The 12544-nt window shown below is 29.7% G+C and overlaps 1 protein-coding gene and 1 long non-coding RNA gene across 4 annotated transcripts in view; one reads left to right on the top strand and one right to left on the bottom strand.

Annotated features, from left to right (window-relative positions):
* The window catches only part of LOC106681561 (protein qui-1), a gene marked incomplete at its 5' end in the record, with an annotated part of 249924 nt that extends 240259 nt beyond the window's left edge, over window positions 1-9665 (top strand). Inside the window, 6 exon segments of the mRNA XM_014421920.3 lie at window positions 789-987; window positions 2070-2294; window positions 2548-2762; window positions 3742-3846; window positions 5564-5648; window positions 5734-9665. Coding sequence (XP_014277406.3) covers window positions 789-987; window positions 2070-2294; window positions 2548-2762; window positions 3742-3846; window positions 5564-5648; window positions 5734-5750 — 846 coding nt within the window.
* The window catches only part of LOC106681563 (uncharacterized), a 39041-nt gene that overhangs the window by 6144 nt on the left and 20353 nt on the right, over window positions 1-12544 (bottom strand). For 2 of the 3 annotated variants that reach the window (XR_010845099.1, XR_001343270.2), the window contains one exon: window positions 5531-5630. This is a non-coding gene — a long non-coding RNA (uncharacterized lncRNA). Of the gene's footprint in view, window positions 1-5530; window positions 5631-7336; window positions 7376-12544 lie in introns of all 3 variants that reach the window. The other variant, XR_010845100.1, reaches the window with a different exon arrangement.

Here is a 12544-nt window from a genome sequence, read left to right on the forward strand (position 1 = left end):
CACTAAAACCACCGCCCTACACCTGTTCCTTACCCTCCACGGGACCGCCGTTAGGCATTACATCATGGGGGTGATTGGCTGAGTGCCGCCTCATTGTTTTAGGCTATCTTCTGGTTCGCCTATCTCTCTCCTCATTCCTTAACTTCTGCATCACCTGTGCAGCAAATCGTTGGCCTGCCATCCAATAATCTTTGCCATCCAAAAATCTCCTAAAGTATTTCATCCTTCAGAGATATCCAACATCATTCAGAAGTTACCTTCCCGCAAAGCTCCCAGTTATGACCTAATTACATCCCATATTCTAAAACATCTTCCTCGAAAATCTGTTCTATTCCTCACCTAGACCTACAATGCTGTACTCAGATCCTCTTATTTTCCTGACCCATGGAAATTATCCATAATCAAAATGATTCCCAAATTCTTCATCATTACCTAATAATCCTCCTAGGCATCTGAAAAAAAGATGGCCTCGAGATCTTATCCTCTAGAAATGTTATTAGAGTTCTATCAATGGGTAGATTCTCCAAATGTTTGTATCATGTCACCATGTCACCTACAGCAAATTTACTTGTTGCATATATTTTTATACAGTTGTAAATAACAATAATTAAATTATAAAAAAAAAATCTGAATTAAAATTTATTAAATAGTGTTATACTCAATCTGTTTATTTTTATATCAGAATTTTGTTATTCATGGAATTTGAATATAATGAAATTTCCTCTAATTACTGTTATTTTTTATCTTTATTATTATTTTGAGATTATTAAATTTTTCTTTAACTTTAGGTTTTGGTTGGTCACACAGATCAGGTTACATGTGCAGCTGTAGCAATTACAAACAAGTCAATAGTCGTTTCAGGTTCTAGAGATGCTAATGTCATTGTTTGGGATATGGAAACTGGTGATGATCTCCATTTATTACAAGGACACTTAGGATATGTGACTTGTGTTAAATTAGCTGGTGATGGATCTATTGCAGTCTCAGGTACAAATTTATGTCTCTGTGATGAAATATTATTTAAAGAAGAAAAGGCTTTAATTGATTAAGCTTTATGCCACCACCGAGCATAAGTAAAGTGTCAAACCTGTTACCTATGTAGAAGATATAAAAGTGTTGAATTTCGTTATTACTTTTTTATTCTTAATTCCATCTAGCATACCATAATAGAAAGGTCTATAGCATCTTGCCTTTTTCTTAAAGTAAATAGAATTCAGTTTTAATAAATCAGTTCCCATAATAAATCGAATGAAATAGATATTTTTTTATTTAAAATATTGATTGATTTTTAATAAAGTCGTATTATATTTATATTTATATATTTTGTAATAATATATTCTTACAATTAATTCACAAAAAATAGTACTGTGTCAGTTTTATTGAACGTCTACCAACATCATGCCATCTTCACCATTTGCCTCTTAGAAATAAATTTCATTCAATAAATCATTTTAATGTTAAGGCAAATCATTATGACTGTTTAAACTGAATTCCTTCCATCAGTGAACCATACCTTCTTGATTACTCTAAGCAGGATCACAAGTAAATTTTTTCCATCAGAATTAGATGTTATATTTAACAAAAAAGTATTTGAATTTATTTTATATCAACATTAAGAAAGTAATCACTAATAAGGAATCTTCTTTTCCCATCTCTGAAAAAAAAACTTTGTATTTACTGTTAAATATTATTTTCCATTACCTCCCAATAAATTTTTATTTTTTACTTTGTGGTTGAAAGTATTTTTACTTTCAACCATTCTTTGACGTGAAATTTTATGTGAAAATAAAATTTAACTAAACTGAGTTAGCTTCTAAAAAGAGATTCAAGCAAATTATGTGTTTTGAGAAAAATGTAAATAAATTTTAATTTATTACCATTTTTGTGGTTTTGAGATGTAAATCAATACAACTATCAAAATTATCATCTTTAACCATCTGGTAACGATGTGCAAACATCTTCCTGTGTTTGGATGATGTGTCCACTCCAAGCATCCCTATAATTTGTGTATAGAAGCACATTTAATTAAAAAATAAAATCAATTGCTGTATTAAGCTGTTCATTTCTAGGTTCTGAAGACAAAAGAATAATTGTATGGGATGCAAAAAAAGGTGTTCCACTCTCTTCTCTTCAATTGCATTTACCAATTCTGGATTTTGTCATGTCAACTGATGCAACAAGAATAGGAGTTCATCTTCTTGAAAGCAAACATCTTCCAATAATTTGTTTGCATAACACACCAGCTACATTTGTAAAGATGCCTGTCTATGTTGCTCCTGCCAAGGAAGTTGAAGGTAGGGTATTTTCTTAATAACTGTTTACTAACTCATTTAAATTCTCCTGAGAGAAACACTTGCTTTTCTAAAACAATTCTCAAATTAACCTCTTTCAGAAAACTCATTTATTAGTAATCATTCATTGAAACTAGAAGTGAATAAAAATCTAATTATAAGGGTTAATAGCATTTTTATTTTTAAATTGAATTCTTTTAGCTTGGTATAATACCTTCTATAACATTGTAATTTATTAATTAAGTATTCATATTAGATTTAAGACCAAATGCACCGAAACGCCCTATGAGGAGGTTATTGAAGAAGGAGGTGTCATTGGACACATACACATGGCAGAGGAAATATGGTCACCTAACAAGTTCAATAATGAAAGCAGCTGTGGATGAAAGGTTAAAAAGAAGATTCTCTGTATCAGCTAGTATGGAGGAAATATCCAAAATTCCTCACAGTAAAGAAACAATGGGATCACAGGTAATAGCACATATTTTTATTTGTTCTTAATTATTTTATAGATAAGCTATTACTATAAAATAACATTTATTTTAGTTTTCTTAATAATAATAATAATAATGTGTTATAGAAATACATGCCAAAAATGGCTTTAAAGATAAACTATATACATGAGTATTACAAAGACCAAATAAAGTCTTCCAAAAAGCCTTTCCAAAATTTAAAGCGATAATCCACTTCTTCTACAATAACTTCTTAATATAGTAATATTAATATTATATATGTATTATATAATTATATATATTTATGCATGTATGTATCTATATAATATAATAATAAGTAATATTAAGCTACCAGTAGGTAGCTAAACATCTTTAAGCTGTGATCAGCAAATCCTGTAGGTCAAGCTCTGGTATGATGAAGTTTGAAATTTCTACTACATTTCTAAAAGCTTTCCTATTTCCATTTACCCATTCAAATTGCAAATAACTGTAGCATTTAAGTTTATGTTAATAAGAAATTTTAAACAATAACTTTTTTTTAAGTTGGATTATTCTTCCCTATTTCTAAAAAAAAAATCATTAAAAAGTATTACCAATCACTTCAATGAGTAACCAGTTTTATGGCTGATATGTTTATTAAGCTACTATTCATGGTCAATCCTCTTAACTTTGTTCATTAGGGTACTGGTCAATAATACCAGTTATAGTATTTAAATTACATTAAATTGTCTATTTTTGAAAAGTTGCTATTCCAAATTATCTGTTTATACTTTTTCTTAAATTTGACTCCCTAAAGGTAAAATGAATTCTTATTATAATATAAAGAGTTTAATCATAGAATAATTTATAAATTTTGAATTTTTCAAGTATCCAAATTGCAGTATTAGGATAGTTTTTTGTGGATTAGTCAAAATCTATATCTAACGCTGATGCCTTTTAAAAAATTTGCACCTCAATTCATGGTAACAATTCAACTCTAATGAAAATAATACTTTTAGGGTCTTGGACCTGAACAGGCTGCTTTAGCTCAATCTCAGCATTTTGACCAACTCGAAGCCTTGTGGAACAAAAGATCTCCTCCTAGATCTCGGAGACTTTTTCAGGTAAGAACTTGTTTCAGTACTTATTATAGTTTTTTTAGATTATTATTAAATAATTAAGATTTTAAAAATAATTATTTAATATAAGCACATTTGATGTGGATACGATTTTATAAAAATACCACCCCAGACGGGGGCACATTTTTTGGAAAATGAAGATTAAATTTTAAAATGAATATGAAGAGAACAGATTGGTCAATTAAGGGCGAAGCACATTGTCCCTAAGCTAAAAGTCTACTGAAGTCAACTGTCACTCCCTGGAGTTGAAACAAATAATCTCCACGAAAAATAATGTAATAGAACCTATTGGGAACAAATGAGTGAATATCTACTCTGAAGAACAAATAGCACCACAAACTGGAATTACTTTCCCCACTGGCAAAGTACCTGCAGACTGTGCTAAAGCTAGTAGGCTTGTCACAAAGTAAGCACAGCCTATGGTACAATTTATACATCAATCATGTGACTTAAAACTGGACATAAAAAACAGGATTGTAGTTTTCCATGGCCTTATGTTTCCTCACTCCTGTTATACGAGGGTGGTTTTAAAAGTTCTCGGGATCAGGTTCCCGCACAATAATCACACAACCTTTGTGAGTGAACAGGTGGCGTGAATGGTAGTGACGAGTCTTTGTAGTTGTTTTATGCGTAGTGATTTGTGACAATGGAAAACACTGAGATTCGAGTAGTGATTAAGTACTTTTTAAAGAAAGGTATGAAAGCAAAGGAAATTCATGCCGACTTTCAGAACACACTGGGGGAATCTGCTCCTTCATATTCAACTGTTGCCAAGTCGACCAGCGAGTTTAAATTTGGTCGGGAGAGCTCAGATGGTGATCCACGTTGTGGACGGCCAAAAAGTGCTACGACCCCAGAATTTATCGCAAAAGTGCATAAAAAAGTCATGAAGGATCGTCGACTGAAAGTGCGTAAGATTGCTGAAGCTGTAAGGATGTCCTCTGAACGGGTATATCACATTTTAACCGAAGAATTGGGAATGAAAAAATTATCCGCAAGATGGGTGTCACGGCAGTAAAATAAAAGCAGTTCCACCAAGGTAACACACTTCATTCTAGTACATTCCGAGAACTTTTCAAACCACCCTCGTACAATAACTCAGTTTACCAACTAGTACATTTTATTTATAATAGGAATCCTTTTTTTCAAAAATTCTTTATTATTAGTGCTACTTCCATACCCATGTCTATCTGAAGTCTCTAGCTTCCTTTTAATACCATTTTATCGCCTTTTCAACTATCGGCCATCCTTATACACTGGATATAATTTATAACGACCTTCAAGGGACCAGGCATATCTGGTCACTATAAATGATTATCATTTTAACTAATCATTTGGTCCAACAAGCCCTCATAATCACATGTCCACATATTTGACACTGTAATCAATATGTCATAATATCAGATATCCGGTGTATATGTATTCAATGTCTGTATTTATTTTTTCTTAAGAGCCAATAGTTCAAAGCAACTTTTATTTGAAATTATTCAGAAAGAAAAAATAGAGGGAGGTCATTTTACCCATTTTTTTCTGAATTTATGTCAAATAATTTATTATTAAAAACTATTTCCCCGGTGTTAAATAATTCTAATCAAACATTATTTATACAACAGACATTTGGTACTGAAAATATCTATTTTTGTTTTCACAAATTATAAAGAGCACTCACATTCTAACATGCTGATTTGATTTAATGTTTTAGTCACTATCTAAACAGAACTCAAGGTCCAGCCGACGAGATTCATCAGATAATGATGACCAACCTTCACCTGTAGAAGAAGTAGCTGGTAATTTATTATTTTTAAAAACATATATTCTATTACTAAGAAAAAACTTAACTTAATGCTTTCTGACTGAACTTCATTGTTACAGATTTCATTGGAGATTAAGCAAGAAAGCAAACAATGTAAGAAAGGCAACCGATATGTGATCTTTTTCAATCATTTGTCTATTTTTAGAGTAAATTTATCTAATGCAATAACAATTTATAGGATTTATCCTCAATATAATGAAAACTTTCCAATTTCAGAATTAAAAAAAAAAAAAAGAAAAAAAAAGAAGTAAAACTATTCAAATGAACAGGTTTTGAAATAAACAAATATTTTCAAGATCACACTTATTGTTTGAAATAGCCATAAAAAACCAAGGTGTATGTTCAAAAAATCTTCTTGAATTTAGGGTATAAAAGGTATTTCATTAGATAACTAACAATATGCATGTACTGTTATTTTTTAAAATTTGGCTAATTTAAAATTGATTTTATATTGTAATTTTAAAGAATCATATAAACCCAATATAAAAGAATCCTTGTCAATGAATGAAGAGAAGTTATATATTATTTAGTTTAAAACTCAATCTCTCTCTGTACAGAAGTTTCACTATTCAAGAATGGATAAATGAAAAGAAAATGTAAAAGACTTTTTGGCCTATAATTTTTAATATCAAGGAATTAATTTCCCTTCTTTTTTTTTTGTTTTAATTGAAATACACATTTAATAAGACTTAATTTGATAGAGAATCTTGAAAGATTTACTCATTTTAATATTAATATTTATTTTATTTGTTCTTGTTCTTTCTAGATAAGTTTTATTGCTTTTTTTTTAAGTTTATAATTATTGCTGGTTGTGAATACATGTTAAAAAAAAATTAAAAACAAAAACAATACAATTAGTAGTAGATTTTATGCATGTACAAGTATTGAACTATAGTTTAATAAAAGAAAATTGCTTATAGAGTTGAGATCATTTTGTTATTGATAGAAATTAAAAAGAGAAAACTCATCAGTTGTATTTTTCCAAATGTCATTGAACTAAAAATCGTAATAGATCTCAGATCATTTCATTCTTATGGGTTTACTCCTTATTATTTTTCTAATCAGAAATTTAAACCATATAAATAATATTAGTTGTACCATATAATTAAAATAATCTGGTTATTAAAAATAATTACAAAGTTAATGGGTATAATATTTTACATGGTAGTAACCATAGCACAGGTTTTTAAAATTTAGAAATTATAATAATTCATATATCTAAAAGCAAGGATCTTAACTTTTGTTGAAGGACATGAAATTATTTTTTTTGTTTAAATAACAATTTTGAAAACGTGGAATACTTTAATTTGTATTGGTACATTAGCCTTCTGATTTCTTTACAGATATTATCTAATTATATTTTTAAAATAATTGGATAATATTTTGTTTTTCATTTCCCTTTCTCAATTAAATGTTTTTAAAATTATAATAATTCATATATCAAAAAGCAAGAATCTTAACTTTTGTTGAAGGACATTACATTATTTTTTTTGTCAACAAACAAAAAAATGTTTGTACTAAATACATCATTATTTGAAAATATGTAAAGCCAAATGTTCATGTACATATTTTTTTCTTTAAAGTAAAGTTTTGAATTCTCATTGATAATCTATAGGCAATTTTTTAAAAATTAGTTTTTAAGAAAAATATTTAACTACTTACACTTTAGAAACATCATCCAAAGCACTGAACCTGTTGTAACTAATCATAAATTTTAATTAGTTGGTAAAATATAATTCAATTACATATTTATGTATTTTTATGATGAATCTCTGTCAGAGTCAAGACTAAATTTTTGGTTTGTCTTCCAACTTCCATTATTTCATAGAAATGTATGTGTTTCTTACACATTTATTAAACTTCGACAACTGTTTTATTATTTTGTATTTAATTTTATTTAATATTTAAGGAATTAATGCTGAAAAGATTTTGTTTTCCACTATTCAAGCCATTTGTTATGTTATTGTTATGTACATAACTGTTAATTATATATAGTTTATAACAATATGATACATATTCTGTATATGTTAAGGATGACATTTTAAATGTAATTATATTTGTTATATAACAAAGGGAGTAATTTGTTGTAGAGCAGCATTCCTTCACTATGTATTATAAATGGGAAAGGTCCTGTTTGAATTTGAACAGGACTGATTATGATTTATTTTGTAAATAATATTATTTGAAAATTGGTTTGGATTGTTATGTTCAAACCTGACCAATTATTGCGTATTAAAGTCTAAATATTCTGTGTAGCCATTACTCTGAGTTTAGCACTCAAACTTTACCTGTTATATAGCTAATTAAATGGTATACCTGATTATAAATAAATTTATGTGTATATTTGTGGCACAAAAATTTATGTCTAGTTAATTCTGTTTAGAATATGATACAATTTAATTAAAAACTATTAAAAATATTCTTAATAAACACACGAAAAATTTAGTTAAATTTCCATCATTTTTATTGGTTCAAATTTCTTAGTTTGATTAATTGAAAATGTCTATTTGTTTATTATAGCTGTTATGCCAACATATGAGAATAAAAGCAGCATAAGTCACTTTGAATTTATTGTGGATTATTTTTTTTAAATGTACTTGAATGATATTTGTATATTCTACATATTACTGCTTTGCTTGAATAGTGGTTCATCTGACAAAAAAAGTTTTATTTTTATTTTGTGTTTGAGTGTGTTCCATAGATTGTACTATATACTTGATATCCTAGATTGTACTATATATACTTTGTGTTCCATAGACTGTACTATATACTTGAGTTAATTTGTAACAACTCTAATAGCTGTAGGAAAGTCTGAAGGACAAACTCAGTAAGAAAGTAATCACAATCTACTGTACCATCTTTAGAATACGTCCAATTCCAAATAAAATCAAAACTTTTTTTGCAGATGTGCCACTATTCAAGCAAAGTGATTATATATTATTCAAGTTCTTACTACATTCTTAGATGATGTACAAGTAATAACCAATATCATTTAAGTAGATTCACAAAAAAATTCATTTTTTCGTGATAAATAAAAAATTAATTACTTTATTTTCATTTTCACAGGCTCATATATACTTAAAGATAAAAGAAATACTAGATGTAACACTGCATACAGATTATGAAGACTATTTCGTGATACATAATTATCAATTACATTTTAATTATCTATAACTAAATTCTAACTTAGTTGATTGATTAATAATCTAAATGCTAATTTTATTTTATTTAAGAAGCTAAATTTTAAATAACTTTAATATTTCTGGTCTATAAGGTTACTATTATTAATCATCATCCACAATCATCAAAATAACAGGAAAAATTATTTATAATTCCATCAGCCTTACCAATTCCAGGGTCTCCTTTTTTTATTTTTAAACTCTTCATTACAGAAATAAAATGTTTAAAATGAATATGTTAATAAAAACTGAACAACATTTAATTAATTGCTGAAATAGAAAATATTTTTGGTAAATGATTCTTCCTTGTGCCTACATTTAATCATTTAATCTGTTAAGAACTATGTGTGTTGATAAAACATCTTTTTCTTAACAAACTCACAATTTTTTAATTTATCATTAATTATTTTATAAAAAGTAATTTATATAAGAATTCAACCTCCCTTGTTCAACCTGTGTTTAGCCCTAACTAATTTTAGAAGATCTAGACATAAAATTTTGAGCAACAACAAATTAGGAATTGTAATAAACTTATTGCAGTAACAACGATCTAATAACTCCTATTATCTAGTCTTTCTCTTTTTATAATATTAGACTATTAGACCTGTACCAATTCACTGGTTCCTTGAGGGAAAAAAAAAGGAACGCAAAGTTATGTGTGATCTTCTTGACTATCAATTCCATAGATTTAAGAGGACTATTGAAATTAATGTTATATTTGTAAAGGTATGACACTTAATTTATATTTGTATTTCTCCCACACCTGTTTGTCAACAAATAAAGATTGCAGTGTAATTATAACCTTAAGAATATATGAGTAAAAAAATAAAAACCAAAAATATTAAATCCTCAATTGACAATCCTGGTTCATTAAACTAACCAATGTGTGACTGACCTGAATTAACAAGAAGACTAACCCTCCTGTATCACTCACTTATTAATTAAATCTATGGTAAAAAATCTTAAGAGCTTCTTAACTTGCTTATGGAGCATACAAACAGCAAATATACTTGCTGCATTATAACATCATATTGTAAAAAAACATATAAGATATGCATACATTTATTTAAAATTATATTTTGTAGGAAGATTGTCCGGGTGGCAGTCAATAAAGGTATAAATTAGGAAAAAACTATTTATTGATAACCAACATTTGACCCCACTTTGCAGGGATCCTAAGGATTTCTAAGAAACTTATTCATGATTTATGATGACTTATGATTTCTAATTTACTAAGAAATCTCCAGGATTCAGCCCTAATCAAGTCCTACAAATTGGGATGAAACATTCGTTAAAAATAAATAGTTTTCACTATTTTGTATCTTTATTGACCACCACTCAGACTACCTTCCTACAATATGTTACATACTGTCAACTATCAATCTTCCAGTTTAAAAATATTTATTTTCTAGATTTTTTTACTGCTGCATTTATACTTTGAGAAAGAACCCAAGACTGAATTTGTGAAAAAAAAAAAAAAAAAAAAACATATTTAAGAATTTACCATACACCAAACCAATTATTTAAGATCCAGAATCTTCAAAACTAGCCAAATCAATTTTTGAATTATTTTTTCAATAAGCAGTTTTGGTACCAGGCCATCAAAAGGTTAAAGGATACTTTTTTTAAATAATAAAATAAAATGTAATTTAGCTGTTTTGCATAAATTATTTTACCTCATGATAAACCAGTAGCAAAACTATTTAATGAAAAAAAAAAAAAAAAAATTTGAAAATGGACTTGGCTTGTTTTAGAATAGTACTTACTTACTACTCATTTGCCACCATACTGCAGGTCTCCCCTTGGCTAGAAGAGGAAGATTATTTAGTATTTTTTTATTTATTTTTTTTTTATCCCTCTAAAACAGAAATCTAAATGAATCAGGCATGGAAGATAATTCAACCTAGATTGTTTATCTTTTACTGCCAATGATATGAAAAGTGGAGAGGAGGGCAACTGAAGCCCTACCAGCAAGGTTTAAGGACCTCCTGAAACCGTAAATTGATTTATAATGTATAATTTAATTATTCCATGATGCAGAGCCCAAGGTGATTTCTCTTGCATTTGGATTCATCTAAGTCAGAATAAAGTAGTGTGTCTGGGTGAAAATATTGGAGTTCGGATGTGTTCTTCAAGTTGGTTCACGAACTGTTGATTTAGATTTTCCTTGGGTATGCTGGTAAGTTTGTCTCAGTAAGGTAATTTGTGGAGAACATCAACAGCCATTGTTTGTGCCATAAGATGCAAGTTGGCTGGATGACTTGGTGTTCTGCTGAGGGTATAGTTGAAGCATCCTAGGTGCCTGTCATAACTAAGTGAAGTTGTGTAGTGGTATTTTCTTTGGTTAGTTTGTCTCAAAGCATATCCTGCACCAGTCATTGCCATGTGACGCTAGTCGGCATGATTCTTGTTTGGGTTGAAGCACCGTTGCGCTTATTGGAGCCTTTAGTAAGTGGGCAGTTGGTGTGACACTTGTCTGATTTGAAGCATCGCGTTGCGCCTGTTGTGACCTGCGTGTCGCAGCTTGGCAGGACGTCTCAATGTTGGGCTTTTGTAGCATATACTAGTGGAAGGGGTCCGCTTTAAATATTATTTTGCCTTTATCAGCTCTGATTGAGGTCCAGTGAAGAGATTCATTGCAAATTACATTCACATCTAGGAAAACTTCATAGTGGATATTGTTCCTTCCACCTTATATACCTAAGTCCGATGGAGTTCTGCGCTGACTTATGTGGACTGATAGCAGGGATATAGGGGCGTCTCGATAAGAGTAAGCTGGCCTGTAGTTTTGTTCTTGAAGAGTAAGGCGGTGTTAGTACGGTTCTTTCTTGCAATCTTCTTAGAATGTATTTAGTGTATCAGTTTTACGTCTTGGTCTTGAATTGAGCTCGTCTTGATTTATGCTAGCCATTAGCTGGTGCGATTTTAAGTGGTGCCTACCTAAATTTTAGCTATTGAATAAATGGCTGTGCAAGAGACATTTTGATATTATTTGTATGTCCTTCTTTCCTTGCTTGTGGAATCCATGACATAGGTCCTTTCTGGAGGTTGAACTGGATGAATTCTTTTGTATTCTCGTACTCTTGGCCAGAAGGCCTTAACAATGCGTTTTTACTTAGGTCAGGTAGTTGACTGGAGGTAAATAAATAGGATGAGACTTACGGGTACCACCCTTAAGTTCTCTAAGGATGGTGACCTAGTCCTACAGGGTACTGTTCCTATAGGTAAGAAGGAGGAATGCAAGACCAGTGGGTAGCAAGCCACTGGGTTATGCAGGATGGTAACTCGGTTCTACTGAGTACTATTCCTGTAGATATGAAGGGTTATTTAAGCCCAACGGGTAGTCAGCCGTCACGACACAACTTTTTGGTTTTTCAGTTTTAAGCAATGAGTAAATTTAAAAAATACTATTGTTCAGTTGTAAAATGTTTTCTTAATGGAGTTTAATGGTTAGTGAGGGCAGAAATTTTATATTAGATAGAGTTAATGTTGACAATAGTTTCCCTAATTTTAATGTTTCAGAAGGAATTTTTGAAATTTATCAATGAATGGTAATATTTTGAGCATAAAAACAATGGGGTGGGGAAATAACCAAAGTTATTAGCAATAGTCTTCGAAAAATCTGTGGAAGATCTGTATTTTAGAAGAAAGATGCACTGTTCCTGTTTATCAGTAAGGCAATATATATATA

The sequence above is a fragment of the Halyomorpha halys genome, unplaced genomic scaffold (genome assembly GCF_000696795.3).
Source record: "Halyomorpha halys isolate HHAL.00 unplaced genomic scaffold, Hhal_1.1 Scaffold348.1, whole genome shotgun sequence".
NCBI classification, from domain to species: domain Eukaryota; kingdom Metazoa; phylum Arthropoda; class Insecta; order Hemiptera; family Pentatomidae; genus Halyomorpha; species Halyomorpha halys.